General features: G+C 39.3%; 1 protein-coding gene across 3 annotated transcripts in view; it reads right to left on the bottom strand.

Moving 5' to 3' along the window:
* Positions 1 to 18,942, bottom strand: part of DIDO1 (death inducer-obliterator 1) — a 55,401-nt gene extending 36,459 nt beyond the window's left edge. The window contains exons 1-5 of one of the 3 annotated variants that reach the window (XM_075768273.1): positions 18,808 to 18,942; positions 4,644 to 4,845; positions 2,346 to 2,456; positions 1,117 to 2,032; positions 484 to 802 (exon numbers count right to left, since the gene is read on the bottom strand). In XM_075768273.1, the coding sequence (XP_075624388.1) occupies positions 484 to 802; positions 1,117 to 2,032; positions 2,346 to 2,456; positions 4,644 to 4,740 (1,443 nt within the window). In that variant the 5' untranslated portion in view covers positions 4,741 to 4,845; positions 18,808 to 18,942. Of the gene's footprint in view, positions 1 to 483; positions 803 to 1,116; positions 2,033 to 2,345; positions 2,457 to 4,524; positions 4,846 to 18,059; positions 18,603 to 18,807 lie in introns of those variants that run through there. The other 2 variants (XM_075768274.1, XM_075768272.1) reach the window with 2 other exon arrangements.
* Between the last annotated feature and the right edge of the window lie 2,835 nt (positions 18,943 to 21,777).

Genomic DNA, 21,777 nt, shown 5'->3' with positions numbered 1-21,777 from the left:
GAAAATCAGAACTTCAAAGACTAACTGGACGTACAGGAGAAGCACAGCTGGAATTAACTGCAACAGACATTTGTCCATGTTAAAGTAAAAAGTTTCACTATCATTGAAAATGTCCAAAATTTTTTGAGATTTCAGAACTCGTACAACCCCGTCCAGAATTCTAATATTTTTATTAAACAAACACCTTATTAGTTGACTTCCAAAACAGTATTTATAAAAGGGCAGGATAGCACAAAGCACGTAGTGTGGTATTTCCTTACACCTACATGAAACTTTTAAATTCCCCACTTCAAAATAACACTGTTTTAGTTTCTCTACTGACAGAACCATGGAAAAATTTCCACTAAACAGTAATATTTAGTGGATTGTTCAGCTTCGTATTTAGCTTTTAAAAAACAAGTCAGATTTACAGTCCTACAAGCAAGCCATTGTCTCAATGTACCCAGTGAAACAGGAAAAATAAGAAACAACTAAAATACTTACAGGTTGAAATATCTTTAGTTTTTTCTTCCCACTTGGATTTGCAGCTTTTTCAATCCTACCCTTGATTCCTTGGTCCTCAACAGATTTTTGTTCAATTGTTCCTATGCTTGTGAATTCTGTGCCATCCACATTTACTTGCCCCGCTTTAGCTTCCTGCTGGTCTATTTCTGAAACTGGCTCATCCTGTCCCTGTAGAATGGTGCAGTTTGGACAGATATAGTCCTCACCATTCCTTTCCAACAATCGCCCTCGAGCCTCAGAAATACCCACGCAGTCACCGTGAAACCATTCCTCACATCTATCACAGCAAATCATAAACCTGAAAAAAAACCAAAACAACCAAGGAACAGTAAGACATCGTGAAATGCAGAAAATTAACCTTCAACAGATATTTCAAGCAGCAGATCTAGAAGTACACCGCTAAAGTATACTGTTCTGCCTCACTGTTCATTTCTGTGTTCGTTTATCCCCTCTTTTAAATATGTTATAAACTCACTGCCCCAAACTTCAACAAACCCAACAACAGCTCATTTACATATACTACAAAAGCAAGCATTAGCATTTGGTTTAATTTTTCATCACAGAAGAATTCCAACTACTTGCACTGCATTTTTAGTTGAAGCCTTTGCATACCTGTTGTTATGAGGCTGACGACAAATACAATACAGTGCATTTGGGTCATAAATCTCGGACTCGGGTTTGCTTTTGGGTAGTTCTTCAGGTTCTTCATCTGTGATCTCTTTTGTGCCAAGGGCAGGCTTTACCTCCGTCTGAACCTGAAGATCTCCAGTGCTTTCCTCGGACACAACCACTTGACTTGCAATCTCAGTGCTGTCTGCAGTCTCAGGCTCTTGTTTGACAGGCAACTCAGACTCAACTTGTTTTTCAGACTGGACATCGCCTGTTTCTGTAGGACCTTGTTCTGAATTTCTTTTCCCCAGGCGGTTCTGTATATCCTTCAGTGTCAGCTGCACAGGTTTCTGTTCAACACGTTTCTTTCTTAGTCGATTCTGCAGTTCCTTTAGTGTTAACCCATCACTATCACTATCAGAAGTATCATCTTCCTCTTCCTCCTCCTCATCTTCCTCCTCCTCTTCTTCTTCTTCCTCTTTTGTGCGTCTGCTTTTAGAGCCTTTCAGATCCTTACTACTCCTAGTGCTAATCCTCCGAGTTGTACGTTTTATATCTGGAGTGCTCTCAACACTATCTTCTGAAGCAGTTTCAGCATCTGTAGCTGGACAGGATGCTGGTTCGTTTGAATCTTCCAGAGCAGTAGGAACACTCCTCCTTCCTCTGCGTCTTACTGTTGTAAGAAATTCTTCCACTCTTTCCGTCCGCTTTGGTTGCCGTCCGCTACGCCTGAGGTTTAAGCTTTGTTGCTGCTGTTGTGGCTGTTGTTCAGAGTCCACATCAACATCTCCTGCGCCTTCTCGCTTAGCGATTGTAGTCCTTCGAAACCCCCATGTTTTTCTGAACTCTTTACTTGTAGGCTTGACAGTTTTTTGTTCCTCCTCATTGCTTTGCTCACCTTTCTCATCCAAAACTGATGCTGAAAACAAGAGAATAGTTATTAAACTGGTGGCAAACGAAGAAGTTTTTTCAACATAGCATTATTTTCTTTGTGACAACATATATATATCTATCTCCACTTCATTTTATGACCCTGAAAACAGGTAAAATGCTTTATTATGAATGTAATAGCCCAGCAGAAGCAATTAAGTATGTCACTGAACGCTGTGTCTACACAATCCAACTGTTATAAACTCTTGTTATTTAAAAATGTATGTATATACACATACACACACACACAAAATGGACAAATAAGCGTATTTTCTGCTCAGTTGAAAAGGAAGAAATCTTACCAGGTGAATTATTTTCCATGTTGTCAGTATTAGATTCAGATTCTAGTGGCACTGATTGTGAACTTACAGCTTGTTCCATAGTATGGACACCACTGTCCCCACCCTGAAACACTGAAGAGAAACATGAGGTTCAGAACTCAGATTAAAAAACATTCATAGCCTAAGTAATTACTAAATATTCTAATGGAATTTCATTATGTTATTGTAATAAATACTTAACTTTAATTTCAAGCCAGTAATAGTCACTGAATACCAACAAAAGTTGACTGAATTCATTCAGAGACAAAGTATTAAGCCAAATGCATGGGTGTGGACACTATATTGACATTTTGTTAAATAGCCTTAGGATTTCTGATATTTCTCAAAAAAATCCTTTCATGGTATGAACCTATTCCCTGAAGGTTGTCTGGGGAAAAAACTACAGTATTTCCACTCCTTAGGTGGACACAGGAATCATGCACACACCAGTGTGTGGAAGACCACGGAGCAGAACAGACAATACAGACACAGTTACTGTTTTAAAGGTGAGGATGGTATTTGGTATCAACATTTTCTGGTAGAAAGGACTGCTGATTACCTGCAGCAGGGTAAGAAACAAGGTAGAAACAAAAGCCAGTTTAAAGAAATTAAAACCTACTGCTGTTTAGACAATACAGGGTTAGTCAAAGAATAATGAAGTTTGGGATTTTCAACAAAACGTAAAACCAGAGAAATATCCCAGTCTTATTAAAATAAACCAGGTCTATATCTTGCCTATTGAACAGTTTAGCAGCTATTTTTAAGTTGTTTCACAAACACTGGTAGGTATTCAGGATAAAGCAACACACTTTCCCTTCATTATTTCTCTGACAAGGTCTATTGGATAGAAGAAATTATACAGAAAAGAACAAAATAATCGTCTCAAACATCTCTCTGGAAAAAAATAATCTATGTTGAATGAAACTTGAGAAAGGCTACTCCTTGATATGGTTATTTACAAAGAGGTTTTCGGCCTATATGATTCACCAGAATAAATTCAGCAAAGAACCTCCAACTATCAGAGATGGAGCCATGTGGGGGGGGAACACAAGCCCACAATCCATCTCCTGCCTCCGATCTGTGCTGACAACCAGGATCCCTTTTTTCTCAGAAGTCTTTTCCAGCATACTAGGAGACACACTTATTTGAGGAGACAGAAGCAAATGACAGAAATGAATATAAAATCTGAGACTGCATTTTGAGTACTTCAGGAATAACCTGGTTTGAACAAGTATTAAAGTTAGTACTACATCACGGTGCGATATTTTAAATGAGTTACATGCCATGTAAATGCTCTCCTAAACAAATGCAGAAACTATGTTTTGCAGTCATTGCAAATACATTGCTCAAGTGAAACTATAGCATGCAGTAGTACGTATACCTCAATGAATTGGGTAAACAGAAATGGTATTTTAAAAACAACAAGAAACCCCTTAACTCCCCCTCAAGTGTGTTTTTGGAGTAGTTATACATGTGTGTATTCCTGGCTCATGAATTGCACAAGTAAGCCAAAAGGAAACATTAACAGAACTCCTAAATAACAGTACTTGCAAAGATATTTCTAACAGCTGTACATATTACAGTTACAAGTTTTCAGAGGCATCCCTTAGCAAGCTTTTCCCAATCCTGCAGTGTACACTGGTAATAAATGCCTCCTTATTTCATATACTGCATCAGTTGCCTTATTGTTCTGCCGTATCACACACGATCGCTCTATAGTGCGACTCCTCTGCTTTCTAGTATAATATTTAGCAATGTTAAAACAGAAATATAACTGTCAATGCTATGGAAACATAAACATCCATGCAGATATATTAAAGAAATTAACACATAAGTTCTAACTTCAGTCATTTCAGTGAGATACTATAAACATAGCTGTAAAAGTAGCAGACTCCAGAACATCAATTTAAATAGCAACTGATTACTTCTAACATTACAGCCAGAATAAAAAGTGTATTTTAAGGCTGTACTACACAGGTAAAAAGCTTTAAACTGCTTCAATCCAATATGAAATTACCTTAAGTTCCCCTGCAAAAAACCCACTAACTGTATTTTTTTATTATTTTTAAAAACAACTCTAAAATTACAGTCACACCAGCAAAAGGGTGCAATGGAAGCAAAGGAACCAGTTAAAACAGTTAAAGTTTACATCTTTGTTTACCTTGGAAGATGAAGAAATGTTAAAAGCTACAGGAAGAGGTAATCCAAATGCTGAGGTTTAAATTCCAGATAAAATGTAAAGAAATAAAAAGTCTCTTCAGTGTCCTCTATATGCTTTACCTGACAGAACATTAGAGGTTCGAATGGTTTCTCCCTGCAGAGCTGATTGAAAAGGAGAGCCAGAGGAGGGCAGCAAAGGATCAGAGTCATTCAGCATTATCCTTCCAGCACATGCTGAATTTCCTGATTCAGAAGTGCTGGACCAAGTCTCTGAGCTGTCAGCAGGATCAAATACAATCAATTCTCCTTTTCCTGCTGGCTCCTGGGAAAAACAAAACAAAAAGGAGACCAAATAAGGCACCAATATATATATGAACTTATCTTACCATTGTATATATAAATTTGGAATTGTTTTGCCTCTATTACATTATAAAGCAACTTCTGTTATTCTGCCTTTTTGACAGTTTTCTACTTTCAGAAAGACAACCGGAATGAAAAGTCAAAGTAAATACCACCTCCACCACTTACCAACAGCTGAGACCTTTGAAATAAACACAAAATATGATTGTACTCTCATCAATTCATTTAGATCCCATTAAGATTTCCAGAACAGTAACAAACTGTAATCAACAAGTCTATTCCATTTACAGTATTTAAAAGCATTTTGAGAGTGAAATTTAAAAGTGTATACTGTGCACTGACAATGTAGAAATGCTTTAAACTCCATCAGCATGCCCAACATTACAGTAGGGAAGATTTACCAGTTTGTATGAAATTTCGTCACAGAAGACATCTGCACCTTTGAGGATTTAAATCCAAGTGGCTACTCAGTGGTTTTGCAAGGTGGGATAATAAAAAAATTATAGTTGAGCTTCAGAATTAAGGAATATACCTTATCACTGTCCCTTTCACTAATAAGGATTGCAATACAGAAAATTTCAGAAGCTTTATTTCAAGGACAGTAGATAATATCAATAATAACACATTTTCCCCAAAATTAACCCTTGGAAAACATTTCAAAAATCACAAGATACCCATTTAAAGCATCTGAACAACTGTTTAATTCAGGGGTCCCAATTCACATGCAGAATAGCAATGGAACATCAACACTGACTGCTTGCTTCCGAGGAGGTGAGCTTGAAAATCAGTAGGAAATACCTGCATTTAACCCAAAATAGTCTACCAAACTACAAGAACACTGGAAAACAACTCCAGAGTAAAAGGAGGACCAGATGGACAGGATAGAAAAAGTCACTTTTAAACCAGGCTATAAAATAAATTAGTGAAGACAAAAGAACAATACTGGACACACGATAATGCATTTCAGCATTCTGCAATTACAGATGGAGGGGGACTGCCACAGTAGGTGTAGGAAATAACTAAACCAATAATTATTTCAAAGGAGTAACTGATAGTTAACATTCCACGTGGGGAGACATACAAATTTAAGAACAGATTAGATTATAGTTCACAGACATGCCAATACACAGTCTGACTTTTCTTTTTAAAGAATGTCATTTTTTTCAACTCTCTCAAGCCCCGAACTCTTAAAGCATCCCTGCTGTTCAGAAACACTTTTTACCTCCTAAGCAATGATCACCTCTAAGTGTTCTCCAGTGCCATGTCACTGTCCCAGAAATAAAGAGAGTGGAAAAGTGAAACACTTCCCCAAATCTGATTTTCATTAATGGATCACTTTATTATTTCATGAAGAATAAATCTCAAAATGTGCTTGTCAGTGACAAAGCAAAATTAATGAAAAAACCATTAGCGTATAGCCAGACTGACATCAGTAGTTCCTTCCCCTGTACCCTTCTCTATAGGGGATTACATGCATTATCTACATTCTTTCCCTCACTCCAAGAAGAGGAGGAAAAAATAAAATAATAAAAAGACAACAGAATAATTTTAAAGACCCTAATGCTATATCTCATGGCATTGAATACCTGCTCTAATATGTATTTTGCTCCATTGTCTGAATCAGTGATTATATCCCGGGAGTCAGTCACTGATGGCTGAAGACAGTCTGAGTTTAAAGTGCCTTCTTCCACGCTGCTGTTCTGTAATAACCTTTCAATCTCCCTGTTCAGAATCTCCAACTGATCACACATCATGCAATTTTTAAGTGATATGCCTAAAGGAAGAGGGAAAGTCAGCTAATCACTTCTTGTTCAGCTCTAATATTAAACTATGAAAACAAACTATGTCACTAGAACATGCAAAAAGTGCATATCATTTGAATAATTTGTCCAGTAACATACTAAAAGAATTGTCTAAAGGATTGTCTTCACTGTGCACAATTAAGTATCTCTGCATTCAAGGCCCTGCGTGCAACACACTCTTTACAATTACATTTGAGCCACAGAGCCGGTATCACTAAAGCATTCCAAAACTAGAATCGGCATCCTCTGGCTCGTTGAACATAATACATTTTACAACGTCAGTCATACCCCACCCAGTGGCAACGCTGCACAGTACACTGTCTATAGCTCTGATTTAACGTTAAGACAGCATTTTTAACACAAATAATAATTGAAAACTAAGAGATTCTATGCAAGAATCATGCTTCTTTTTGCATTAGTAGATGTTATCTCATTATTACCTGTATTATTACCTCTATTACCTACAGGAAAAAACTTAAACAGAACTACAATTTTAAAATAGTTTCAAATTTGAGAGGTATAAAGTTGCAGTACACTTAAAACAGTAAAATTGCAGACCCCCTATATTTTCTATAAAATGCTTGGTTTCTTATTCTTTATATCTCCATTTTTTCTTTCCCCATTTGGTCCAAATTATTTTTCATGAAATATAGAGTAAGTTTCAAACTTATTTTTCATTAATCTGCTCTTGTAGAACTGCATCTTAATAGAGGTTAAACTTAAATGCCTAAAAGAAGCTGAAAAATCAAGTATTATCAAAACATAAAAGCACAAAGTCTTAGCTCACAATTACACTTTTAAACCTAGCAAGTCTGCTGGCACTTCTAAGCAAACTTTCTACTAACTGCCTACAAAAATATTTACTACAACATAAGGCAACTTTGGATGTGTTCAAATATCTGTTTCTCTTCCCAATTTAGCATGATTTTTTTGTTCATTCTGTTGTTTGTTCTCAAGTTAACTATTTGACTGCAGTTGAGATACTGACCAAAATGTAAGATGAAGCAGCAAACTGGTTATCTTGTTTTAAAGGAACTGAACATCCGTGATCAACTTTATCTCATTCCTCCTAATACTGTAATCACATTTCTGAAACTGGAAGTTCTATCTGGAAACTGGAAATTGTTGTACCTCCCCTAACAGACAATTCCCATCATCATCATCCTCCCTTTCTGCCGCATCTCCTTTAAAAAGGATATTCCTTCAGAAAGGATATTATGGACCTCTGAAAAATCTGAGGCAAGAATCTTATAAATGATGGAACAGACAAGCAAAATAACGTTAATAATAAACATCTATAGTGTTTCTTATTCAAAAAGTCCTCTGGTTTTGCTTAGGTTAACAACTTCCATGATAAGCAATCTCCACTGTGAAAATGCATAAGCTTTTAAGACTGATATAAAGTTAGAAACACAAATCAAGTCTTTCTTAAAGGAAAAAACTCTTCTCCCTTCAGAGATGAGAGTAAGCTTTGCCAATACAACCCCTAGGTTGATTTAAATGGTTACATAAAGGTCTTCATTAAACAACGGATTCACAGTGCTTATTAAAACCATGTTTATGGACTACAAAGAACAAGGTACAACTCTAACACTACTTGGGCTGCTACTGTCCCGCTCCCTTCTCCCGTGCTCTGTTACATGGTCTACGCCACATGCACCCACATACCTCTGCACAGAAACAGTCACCTGATGCCTTAAACACTCAAATTCTGAATCCAACAGAAAATTAATCCACCAAAGAGTGATCCAAAAGGATAAAAAAAACCAAACAACCAAACATCAGAACTAAAGACATGCAAAAACAGGGATGCAGACCAAGATCCCCTTAAGCAGGCTGAGCTCGTGCAGCACCCTGCTGTTATCTCATTCAACACATGCACACCATCACCCACGCAGCAAGCCCTCGTCAGATCCGAGTCAGCAGGATTTCATTAACTGTCCCCAGTCAAGACTGTTTTAAGCTTGCAAACTGTAATAACGTGAGCATTCCAGTGAAACAGGTCACTTATCTAATAGTGGAGCATCAACCTGATGCACAATATCTTAAGAATATTCAGCCAAGAAAATACTTATTCAGGTTTTTCCTCCCCCATTAGTTTGCAGGTAAAATGTTTCAGTTTCCCCAAAACACATTAGACACTTGAATTCATCCTGGACCTAAATTCCAAGAGCAACTGAAGCACAAAAGTATCCTACACTAGAAAAATCGCAAAACTGTTACAAGCTTTTAATTTCAATTTGGTCAACTATTCTCAAGCAGTGACAATCCCAAAAACACGGGGCTGCCCATTCTGTAAGACCACAGAAGCCATCACTCACATTCAGCATCCCTGCAGATTCTAACTACTGTGAACCTGCGTGTTTTTCAGTATACCTGGCTTGAAGAAATTCCAGAGCCGTATCAGCAGCCAATCTAACGAGACAGAAAAGATATTCCCAAATTCCAAATCCTGCTACAATACCACTTGTTCACAAACACGCAATACACATTAAAAAAATCCACCCTCCAACATGTCTTTATAAAAAAAAAAGGGAAATCTCACTCCACTTTTCTGTAAATATATTATCATTTTCACATTCTGACAAAACCTCAAGAAAAGCATACTGCTATCTACTGCCATCTTTGTCACCCAACAGTTTACAAGTCTCAGGCAGAAGGAAGGGAGATTATCTATGCCAGTAACACAGGGCTGAAAGGTGTTAATTGCAGGACAGGCAGCCTGAAGACACCTGGAGCTGCTGATGCTGACTTCATTAAGCCCTTTTTAAGATGTCTCAATATAACATCTTAATCTGATGATGACAGAGCAAAGCTTTTAAGGAACACCAACACTTCCCCATCTTTTTGTATTTTTAGACAAAGGCCAATTAAAAAAATTTCCAACAAATATACATTCACATCAGTATCTCAATTTTTATTTTTTCTCTCATTTCCCTGAAAAGGTAATAAAACGTTCAATGGGTCCACTGACTGCACAAAGATTTTGTCTTTTCTAGAACTTACCATTTTAACTGCATTAAGAATTCCCTGCCTCAGTTAACTGGGAAGACTTGGCTCTAAAAAAGGATCTTGAGAGACAGCTCAGTAATAAAACCTTTAATATGAACTAAAAACCACCAAAAGAAATAATTTCTCCTTTATCTGAGGACTTGTGTACAAAAAAAAAAAAAAAAAAATCTATGTCAAAATTCAGGATAAATTTTTCACTTTCAGCTTACTATTTGTTTAGGTTTTTGAAGAATCTATATGAAAGACTAGCGATCTTTTTCCTCTCATTAATGTTAATCTTCATTGTCAAGAGCTTGATGACAAAACATGCTGCACCTCATTCCATGTTCAGCACTCTTCAATACTCGGCCAGTGTGCTATAATCTGCACAAATTCTGGTATCTCATTATTTGGAGGTTATACAACCACCTTGAATGAATACTTTAGTCCAAGTGATTAATATCTGGCACCTAGTAGTTCTCTTATTCCCTACTCACTCTAATAACTCTACAGAAGGATGTTTGATTTTGGAAGATCTCACACATACTCACCGCTGCACAAGCATCCAAGAAAGCAATGTTCACCTTGTATTTAAGAAGTGGGAGAGAACCCCAGTACCTGCAGGAGTTGTTTCAGCGTGACCCGTTACCTAACAAACGTTTACTTCTACTGCGACAGAGAAGCAAAGGAGGTTTTGTAGGGTTTTTTTTTTTTTAAGTCTTCATACTGAAGCTCCAGTTAATGTTTTAGATACATAATGGAAATTCAATGGCCAGGGCCCAAGGACAGGACATAAATGTCAAACAAATACAATAGCCAATACAAGGTTCAGCAACTTTCTGAAAACTAGGATTAGAGAGAAGACAGAAAACTGTTTGCAATGCAAAGAAATTCAAAGCAGAAGAGTTTTACACCTTCTAGCTTTTAAAAGCAGGTATCATTCATCAGTGACCAGTTTCATTGCCACATCCTGACACAAATCCAGCCTATGCCAGTATTTAAGATCCTAGATTCAATTAGAATGACTTGTAACTGGCCTTTAGTTATATTTTTCTATGAGTTTCTTCAGAATTAGAATGCTTGACATGCAAGGTATTTGGCTAGAACCAAAATACTCAGGACAAATTTCCTAAATATCAAAGAAACTGCAGGATGTTACAAACAGGACAGAAAGCATTCTTTCCAGAATGATCTAACGGTGATTCCAATCAAATTGACCATTTGCTCATTTTATTCTCTGTAAAACAGGCACTGGGCTTGGCCTATGTCTCCTTTAAGTGTTAAAATATTCCTAATAAGCATATATATTATTATCACATGATGAAAAAATACTGAGAACTCATATAAGGACATAATTTCTGATGCAAATAGAAGAATGTTGGCATGGTTTAGTTGATGCCACTCCTACTCAGGAGACTGATCCCATTGAAAATTACTTTGCATCCCTATTTGCCAAAAATGACATCTGGGAAACCTGAACTCTTTCTACTGAGCAGCAGCAAAACTAATCCCTTGCATCAACAAGCATTACAAAAGCAGCCAAAGGAAGTCAGTAGGGCAAAACCTACTTTGTACATAAATGAGCAGTTCCATTCAGACCATGGACAAAAGGGACAATCCACTGATCCCTAAGAACAGCAGGAAATGGGTTCTGCACTAGCACTGGAAAAAGCCATGTACACACAGGACTGCAGTGCAGTTCCCTCCATCTGCTCATCCACAGAAGATGTCACAGCAGACTACTTCCATGAGAAGCAACAGAAAATCAGGCGACCAAGTACAACTAACAGATTGTTTTTTATTTTCATATAAAATGTATCCACTGCTAATGTATTTAAGTATCTTCCTTCTGAAAGAAGGAAAACCTCTTTCAAAAAGCTGTGAAATGGGAATGTTGTGACAAAAGAGAAGCAATGTAAATTGAAGAGAGAGGCAGCAGTTGTAAGGCTCAAGTCTGGATATGGGGAGACATAAGAAAACTGATGTGATCCTGAACTCTCCCCCCGTCTCCAAAATAACTTCCTATCTCACTACTTGACTGCCATATACAAGCTGCAGTTCAAGGTTGGAAGTTTAGACATCCCTGGTAAATACAAAGATTTTATGCCAGGAAGAAGATTACATTTGAAAGATCACGTTAAAAAAAAAATGCATAAAATTGAAGCATTTCACTGCTCATAGTTAGACCTAGAAGAAGAAATAATGCTACAAAAACTGTAACACTTATCTGTAAACACTTTGCTGGCTATAAACACACTAAATTAATTCTAAGATTAAAAACAAACCTACCACCTCATTTACCCACAATACTAACAACTTGAAAGTAGCAGTTAATTCCTTCCTATTCTGGATTCAATATATTATTCCCATTTAAAAAGTTAACACATTAACAAGCTTTGAAATGTGCATGGTGTAGATTCAGTAATACGTTAATTCATCAATACAGCTACATTGCTCAGAAACATCCCACTCGAATTTAAGAAATGTGTATTCTTCTTAAATACTGCATGAAGCAGCAATAATTCTAGGCAAATATGAACAGTGCTATATAGCCAAATTAGGACAAAGTATCACCACAATCTATTTTTAAGGTAGATTTTAGTGTCACGACAGTATTTCAAGCCCAGATGCAGAGAACCCGATACTGACATCCACAAGACAGTCTCACATCACACCCTTCCACTCAGCCCTGTTTCTTTCCTCACCTCCCCATCTCCCTTCACAAAGGCAAGTTCCAGTACTTGTAAAGTCTCATTTTTTTCAGTAACTGGGAAGTGTTGGGTAGTACCCCATCTAAGTTCCTACCAAAAGTAATGGAAGAGAACTGACTTGACTAGCATGGAAGATCAGGCTGCCCCAGGATAGAAACAGTTGCACCAGAGGATAGACTCTGCACCCTTTGAAAATGGTGCAAAGAAAGTGTGATGGTACCCATACCGCAGTAGTCTGCGCCGCAAGATGAAAGCTCCTCAGGGACACCTTAGCACACCAATGGGATTAGAACTCCTGGGGGGAGAATTAATTCAGAGGCTTCTGCATCTCTCATCGTCTCTGTGTTGAAAAATTATTTCAAGTGTGCAGGGTATGGTGCAAACCCCTTGTCCCCTTGGTACATCAGAGCCCATTAAGTGCACATTTACATGATACCAAGTATTACAATATGCAGTGCTGATGCCAATCACCTAATGAGATCTAAAATGTAAACATTAACTACTTTTTTTTAATTTCCAAAGATGCATTCCATTTTCTTAGATTTTTCTCTCATGAAAAATGAGACTCAATACATTTATATATTTCACAAGATCACTTTTTTCCACTCGAGAAAGGTACTGAAGAAATATTCTAAATTGACAGTAAACTTTATAGCAAACCAACTTGACTGCTTACTTTTTAAAATAATTAAGCAAATGTATTAATTCCAAGAAGAAATAGCTTCCCTTAAAAACAATAAATACATTCACTTGGTCTCTGTGCTTGTAGTAATAAAGAAGTTAACCTTTCCAAATTAAAATGTTTTTAGTCACCCATTATTATAAAACCTTCTCTACTGTATGTCTGAACCGAACATGTACACTGTCATCCCTTCCTTGATTTCTGTCAGGCTACTCACTTACCTTACATAAGCCTCATAAGAAGGCCACTGCCTCACACGACGGATAACTGCGCACACAGAGGGCAGCAATCCTGCGCGTTTGCAGTGAACGTGGGACCTCCTGGAAGTGTTCGATTTAATGTGTACGCACAGAATCACCTTACCATACACACACAGCAGACTCTAGTGCACAGGAGCAGTTAGACAGAAAAGACAATGAGCAACTCCACAGTATGACATAACTACTCCAAGCAAAAACATATCAAGTAGCTCCCTGGTTTATGCAACACAAAATACATGCACACACACTGAAGTTTATTTTAGTATCTTTCAGACTAGAAAATCATCTTCCCAGGTAAAACATTTTATAAATGTTCTTATTTCAGCCTGCATCATAGAGGATCAGAACAGTCAGGGGAAAAAAAATAAAGAAGGGATGGACCACTCAGTAAGTAGTGCAGCACAACGAGAACAGCACCAGGTATTACAAGTGTATTTTATTCTGGATAAGTAGCAAAGTGCTTCTTTGAACCGGAGCGAAGTTCCCACAGCTAAATTCAGCTAAATAGCAATTTCTCACAGAAACACTCAAGGCACTTCAGCAGCAGGCCCACCAGAAATTTGGCAAACATGAAAATTTTACTTAATAACAGACAAGATTGTGATCATTATCTGCACTACAGATGTTCACTGTCACAATTGCACAAGTCAGGAATGTTAAGGGGTACAATCCCTAATCAACAGAGCCGTGCTGGCTAAGTGCCTCATATTGGTGTAATTACACCTGCAAAACTGTACTTTTACCTGTATGAGTTGTTCTGTTGGCAGGGTGGAGTAGCAGGTATGCACCATCCTGGTGCAGTGGAGTTTTATTAGTGTGGCTGCACACATAGTAAGAAAGCTCTATCAACACACTAGTACAGGCCCTTCCATCTCAGTTTATCTCAGGAGGAAGCAAGACTTTGGAAGTTCACTCAAATTCCTTGAATGTAAAAAGCTACATTAGCAAACAGATTCTAAGATATTTGTGTACACATTAGAGTTTTTGCCAGCACAGCTCTGTTTGTTAGTAGCTGGGGAAAGAACTGTAACTGACAACAGTGCTGATGGAACTTAGTAAAGGTCAAACTTTAACATAAGGCACATAGACTGTGCACATCCTCCAACCTGTAGGCCCATAATCGTGTTTGATAAACAAAATTCATATTCAGTTTAGTGTTTTCTACATTTGAGGAAAGAAAGTAATTTTAAGAAGGAAGAAAAGTATTATATACATGCCATTGGTATTTTCTAGTCCAGAGCTTCAGGGGAAGCTAAAAGACTAGGCAGATACACTCCATTGGCTTATTAATGGACTGACATTTGGCTTTTTTTACTACTCCTCTAACACCTTCTGAAGCCTTTACTCACATTCTTCTGAGTAAGCTAATCCCATATCTGCCCTAACAATGAAAATTTACCCAAAGACAAGAAAATAAAATGGAATTTTTGGTCAGGTTTACTTTTGCTGTCAGAGTCTGAACAGTATCAGCAAAAATGAGATAACACGTAGATTTTTCTCATTAAGAAAAGTTGTGAGAAGAATCACAAGCAGTGTCGATGGCTCTGCTTTTTTCTTTTTCCCTTTTATACAAATTAAGGAAAAAAGCTGATTTCTGTGTCAAAAGCTTAATTTAAAAAAACAAACATAACCCTCTTTGTACAAGAAACCTTCTAAAGACCCCAGTACAAGCCAATTTTACAAGCCAACGTCCTAAGCTTAGGCAACAGAAATTTCAGTTACAAACTTTGACCTGTTATTGGGTATTACTCAATATACAATATCTTTATCATTCTTTTTCCATCACCTTGAATGAAAATATTTTACAAAAACACACTACTCATTTGCCTAATGTTAAATTTCTGCTACTGAACTTGACTTCTTCAGCAGCACTGAAAATAAGTTTTCAGCAACTGTACAGGAAACAATGGCTTTGGAAAGGTGATTCACACAATCTGGCATTCCTCTGCTGAAGTACCAAAGAAATTAGTTATCATGGCTGTTAGGAACACTCAGCTGTTAACTGAACAGCAACAGTTACTGGCCTACACTGTACTTAAAAATCCTTCCTCTTACACAGTTTTACACAAACTAGTAAAGCCGTAGGGGCTTTTTGTCAAGTTGGCATTATAACATTACATAAACTAGTTACTCATCCTAAACTATTATACGTAAAAAATGTTAGTTTTACCTTATAATTAAACCATCTGTATCTTCTGGCATGTCTAGTTACTGTTGTCAGTCAACTGTGTATACAGAAATGGATTCAAAACAACTGCAGAATTATAATTTCTGACCCTATCAGTACAGCTGTTGAAAAACACAGGATTTTTTTTTTTACACTTTTTCCCCTTATTTCATTTGTAAAAAGTGAACTAAAACATAACATCTGAACCCAGCTATCATTTTCATTCTTATTCCATCAAAAAGGCTTCATTAAATGAAGTAAAACAGACATGAATTTCTCCTTCAGAATTTAGTGAAACAATAATTACAGCATACTGATTAAGTTATTAAAAATGCAGTAAACACAGTTCCCAATTTTCATTAGGGTTTACCATGAGAACACACAAAATGCACATTTAATCTTTATGTCTTGGCTCCGTAACTGGAAATTTAAGACTTTTCTTAACCTCTAAGTGTATCAATGCTCTTGAGACTACCACCGTAACTGTGAAGTACTCACTTATTTCAGAAGCTGTATTAGATAAAAACTTAATAGCAGTACAACCCTCAAAGCATTAACTGAAGACTCTCCTAGTGAGGAGAGAGGCTTGACAGCACACAAAAAAGCAACCAGTTCTTGCATAAACTAGATAAATCTTACATTAAAATCCTCTCCTTAAGTCTCCTACCACTCCCCTACTACCACAGACACTAGGCAGAAAAAGCGCACCAGAGAATAAAACTAGTGCAGATAGACACTACCCCTTCTGTCACCTAAACCCCATCTAATCTTACTCTTGCTCAGTACAGGCCCTTCTTCCATTTTTATCAGTTATATTTTATAAAGTCTCAGCTTAACCCCTATATTCCTTGTCCTTCCTCTCCCCACTTCATATTTCTAGCTTCAGTTTCAGGCTGTACAGAATTAAAGTCCCACAGCTGTAAGTTACAACTATAAAGATAATTACTATCTTAAACTGGAAACAAATAACATAATCTATTGCCAGAAAATCTAGTAGTAGTGAAGCAGGATTAAGTAGAACAAACACTGTCTTTTGATGAGTCCACTAGACAATGAAAAATATTTATTCAATTTTATTTACTATTCTGGACTCACACAATTCTATTAGCATTGTTTTTGGGACATTTGGGGTGGTTTGCTAGTTTTTGTTTGTTTTTTTGTTTTTTAAACTCAAAAGACATCTCAATTATATGAAAAGCACCCTCTGAAGCACTGTGGTGAATTATATGTATTTTATATTTTAACAGTTTTAAAATCTATAAATATTTTGTAGTGCACATACATTCGCAGCAGAGCAAAAACTTCATTTGCACACCAAGAGAACTCAACTAAAATATCCCTTAAAAAAAACAAACAACATGGAAACTTTGTAAAAAAATATTTAAATGCTAGTCTTGAAATCAATTATTCAATTTGCAAATCACTGGAGTCCTGCAGTCTCAAAGTAGGCTGAAGGCTAACGTGAGCTTTTATTCTTCCACCAAAGTGCAATAAAAAAAACCTTTATGTGCAATATGTTTCTGGAACCATCAAGGGAAAAAAAATTTAAGGCCTAACTGAACAGCTATTTTGAGCTTACTTCCATATTTATTCCTATAAAAAGTTCCAAATGTCAAAGAATGACAATAAGCAGCTGGCATACATAAAAGTGGAGCACATCCCAAAATATCTATGACAATTAACATGGTATATGCTACACTTGTACAGGAACTACACGTTATCATTTTTCATTGACCAGCAATTAAATTGCTTGAACAGCTAGTAAATTTTGTTTGTAGAAGTAGCAACAAGACAGTTGAAGCTAAACCAATTCAAATTACCACTTACAAGAAAACTGTGTAAAATAGACAAAAAAAAGCAGACAGTGAAAAAGTTCTCAAAAAATAAAGCACAATATAGTTGAGTATCAGCTGCCAAATAATTTACTTAAACAAGGCTGTGATGATTAAGTATTCAAAAGAGCTGTTTCTACAAAAAAATCTCAAGGAGATTATCCGGGAGAAAAAAAATAAAATTAACCAGGGAAATTAGGAATGCTATATACATCCTTTAAAAGGAATCAGCATTTTTTGTCTCCCTGAAGTTCCTAGAAGGAAAATATGAAAGCCCATGCAAGAAAACCAGCACATTACACTGTTTTGAATTACCGAACACAGAAATAGCAGGGAGAGTGTAACACACATACATTTTGTAACACGTTAAAGAGATTGCAATGTTTTTTCCCAGTTAAAAATTACAAGCTAAACTGGTAAGATTTTCTTAACCCACTACTAAAATATAGCTATCACTTGGAGGTATAAACTGCAAACTTCTTCACTGTATGAAAAAAAAAATTTAGTCACCAAAGAATATCTTTGTGCAAGCCAAATAAGCAGCTCCAAACTACCATTACCTCCAAGAGACAGTATTTAAGTACAGTAGTGCAAGGGGCGGGGAACAGTTATTGACAGGGAGTTTAAAGCCAGCCAACAATTACTACTGTCTAAAAATCCAACCCTCCTCTCTCCCTCTACAAGAAAGCCACCAGAACATGATAAAGTTCAACTTTTCTTGTTTAACTCACCAAGGAGATCACCTCCATCGCCCAGAGCAAATAAGCGTCATCTCAAGGCAGATTAAGGTTTAGTCCCACCCTCCCACGACCCCCAGCCCCGGAGCGGAGGGTTCGGTTGGGTTTCTGGAGTCCCCAGCGGCGAGGAGCACCGGCCCGACGCGGGGCGCTACCCCCGCACCCAGCCACCCCTCGGGGCCGCGGCGGAGAACCCCTCGTCCGGTACTAGGGCAACGGAGAAACTGAACGAGAAAGGCGGTTAAAGTCGGTCGTGACGTCACGGAGAAGCTTGCCGGCGTCAGCTTGATTATGACGTCGATCGCCTCAGAGCATAACCGTCCTCTCCTTTCCCCCCAACATGGAGAAGCCCGCCTTCTAGCCCGCTCCGCCCGGGGAGGGCGTCCTCTGCGCTCCGGCCCAACCACGTTATGAGCTTATGGGGCGGCGGCTTTTAGCTTCCTCCGGGGCCCCCGCATCGAGTCGCCGACCTCCTCTGGAACCGGGCCAGGCCTCCGGCGTGCCCGCGCCCTGCAGCCGCACCGACGGTGCCCTGAAAACAGGCCCCGCCGCTCCCCCCCCGGGGTCCCTCCGGCCGCCCTGACCCGCACCACCCGCCCGCCTCCATTTTCTAGTCGAGCCTAAAGGCGTCCAGGCCGGAGGAGGCGGCCGCCCCTTTTTCCGCGATCCCTCCGCCGCAGCGGCGGCCCCGCTCCCTTTCTCCTCCCGTCCCGGTGCTTCTCCGGCTGCCTCCCTCACTCACCGCGGGGAGGGGGTGGGGGATCTCGCCGCCGCCGAGGGTCTCAGCCGAGCCGAGCCGCCATTTCCTCCTCGCAACCGCTCCAGAGCGCTGGGCGGGGGCGCTCCTCCCCCGCTACCATAGAAACCGACATGGCGGCCAACGGCTGCCTAGAACGGCCACCGCGTTCCTTTTTGCGCACGGCCCGTGGAGGACTTCGGCTGCCGTTGGCTCCGCCTCCCGGCTGGGCGGCGCGCGCTCCCTCACTGCAGGGCGCTGGGCGGGAAAACGGCGGCGCCGGTCTGTCAGCGCTGCCCGCAGGCCGGGCCGCTCGGCTCCGGCTGCCTCCACTCCGAGGGGAGGCTCAGCCCTTCCCCGGGGAGTCCCCCCCCCGTCCCGACGGCTCTAGGCCGCCGCACGCTGCGGTCCTGCGGCCACTGGAGAAAACAGGGGGCAGGCCGCCCCGGTCACTGCAGGGCTCTCTCTGCGAACGAGGTCTGTGGGATCAGCAACGCTGTTCCCGGTTTTCTTATGAAAATACGGGGTGATCTTACCTCACAGGAACTGCGGCTTTATTCGTGAGGTTGCAAGTGCCAAAGCAAAACTGCACTGCAGCAGTGCTAAATACTGTTTTGTTTACAGTGACCTCTCACAGGAGAAATACAGCTTTGTCACAGGATTAACGTGGCAGAAGAGCTCATCTGCTGCTTGCAGAGCCAACTGCTCACATCAGCTATGCTCCCTACCTGTGCTTATTCCATTGCAGGTCTGTTTTGTTTTTCCTATCCTACTCTGTTTTAGAAAAATCAAACAGCAGTTGCTGGAATAATGCTTTCGCCCTGGGTCCAAGTTATGGAGTGCTGTGGAAAGGAAACGTTCACTGGATCAGCTCATCCACTGCATGGAGGCTTCCCAGTAAACAACCTTTAAAATGGTTAGGCTACTCAAAAAACTCTCAGGGATCCAATCTGCTACATATAATTACAGAGAGTTTTGTTCCTACTGTCAGCATTTGTGATACCAGCAACCAGAAACATTCACAATCCCTGAGGGGTCCCAAGGCTGACAGGAGGACCCATGAGGCCAGGCAAACACGTCTGACCCGCACAGCTGAACAGCCGTGTAGGCAGTTGGAGGTGTGAGGTTTGGATCTGATCCACCCTGATCCTGCACATTTTTCCTCATGGGCTGATAACATCAATTCCACACAGGTGCCGTGTTTACTAAGATGGATTAAGGAATGAAAACATGAGGTAAACTTATTTAGCATTAATTCTATAGAATTACAGTATTCTATTGAGTAATTTGATTACACCTTTTAGAAGTCTACATTCATATATAGAGACTTTTGGTGGTAAAAGCTCAGGACAATGTTTGAAAAGCTATTAGCTTTTTGCCTGATAGCAGTCAGCCTCTTTCTCCACCTGTAGAACTGGGTAGTATTAATACTTACTTCACATAGGAACACCAAGAGGTAAAAAAAAAAACCAACAGATTCCTGTGCAAAAGTACAGGACACCATTATTAAAGGCAAGCAGAAGTTTAATTTTTGTTCTGCAGCTACAGAGCTACAATAAATGAAAAACACATGGAGAGGAAATACCTTATGATTTGGTAGATGAAGCTGCAGTGTGATTTATGCCCTGGGAAAAGCTAATAACATATTGTTAATGGACAAATTTACCATCTAGGCAGTGCTCAAACCCAGGAATTACACACCAAGGGAGGGAACATGCAAAAACAAGGAACTGCACACCAACAGTGAAAAGGGGATGCCTGCAACAGGGGATCCAGCAGTGAAACAGGTATTAAATTCCTCTTACATGCATTTGCTAGGATGCTTACACCATCTTAACATAATACTGATTCACTTCACACACCCAGTGAATACCATCCAAAGCACATTGCACTTTCAGCCCACAAAACCCTACATCTTTGTGTTAAAGCCCAAGTTAGTGTATCTACCTTGCCTGACTAAACACCTGTGTCACTGTCACTTAAATGGTACCATTAGCACCTCAGTTCTTTCCCTGCCTCATTCCCTTCCTGATTATTTTCCTCTTAGAGCCTAATTTCCCTTAATTTGGGAAATTTACACCTGGGTTACTGGTCTGAGTCTGACAGCACACAGAAGGACCTTTTTTGTGATCTATATAATGTGAGTTTTGCATCAGTTTAGGACTCTTTTCATAACATGATGATAGTTTTTAACTGGTTTGAACTGCAAACACTGCTGGGAAATCATAGTGGAGATTAACGACTATCAATCAGCTTCTAAGACTATTTATCTCTCCTTCTTAAACACCGGAGAAGCTTAAGCTGAGGTAGTTACAAATCCCTCAGCACTAACTCCCCTTAAAACTTTTTTCCACTGCTTTCCAAAACTTTTTCCACTATTGGGCAGTAAGTACACTGAGACTTCCCTTGGCAGCCGATACATCTTTGTTTATCCCTTGGATTTCCCTAATTATTATTTTTTAATCTTTGGTGTCTACAAACTGGCCTTACTTACATTTGTAGTGTCTCAGAGGGCCTTTAGATGCAACCCATAAAACTCCTCTTTGTGACAGGCACTACGGCATCACCTTTGTGTTGTGCAGAGATGGGGTGATATTTCTCTCACTCATCTCTCCCCTCACCACACCAGCGACCTTTCCCAGTGGTTGAAGGTGCACAGCCCTTCCATAGAATACTTACTTCACATTCACTTCCCTCAGTTCCTCCCCACTGAATGTGCTGGTGAGCCAATTTCAGCAGCCAGGTGAAAACTGGAGACATAGTTAGCCCATGAGAGTTGGAATGAAACAAGTAAGTTCTCTTCCCTCCTCCATCTCTGGCTTTTGTTGTTGGGGTTTTGTTTGGTTTTGTTTTTTTTTTTTTTAACAGACAATTAATCATCTTAAATCAGAGGAGTCTAATTTCTATTGGCTGTGCTCCAGCTTTACCTTTTTTGTGGAAAATGGCCTCTGTCCTCAGAGTTCAGCACATCATTCA

This window comes from Balearica regulorum, chromosome 16, assembly GCF_011004875.1.
Source record: "Balearica regulorum gibbericeps isolate bBalReg1 chromosome 16, bBalReg1.pri, whole genome shotgun sequence".
Lineage (NCBI taxonomy): Eukaryota > Metazoa > Chordata > Aves > Gruiformes > Gruidae > Balearica > Balearica regulorum.
This window is presented reverse-complemented; position numbering and strand designations above follow the sequence as displayed.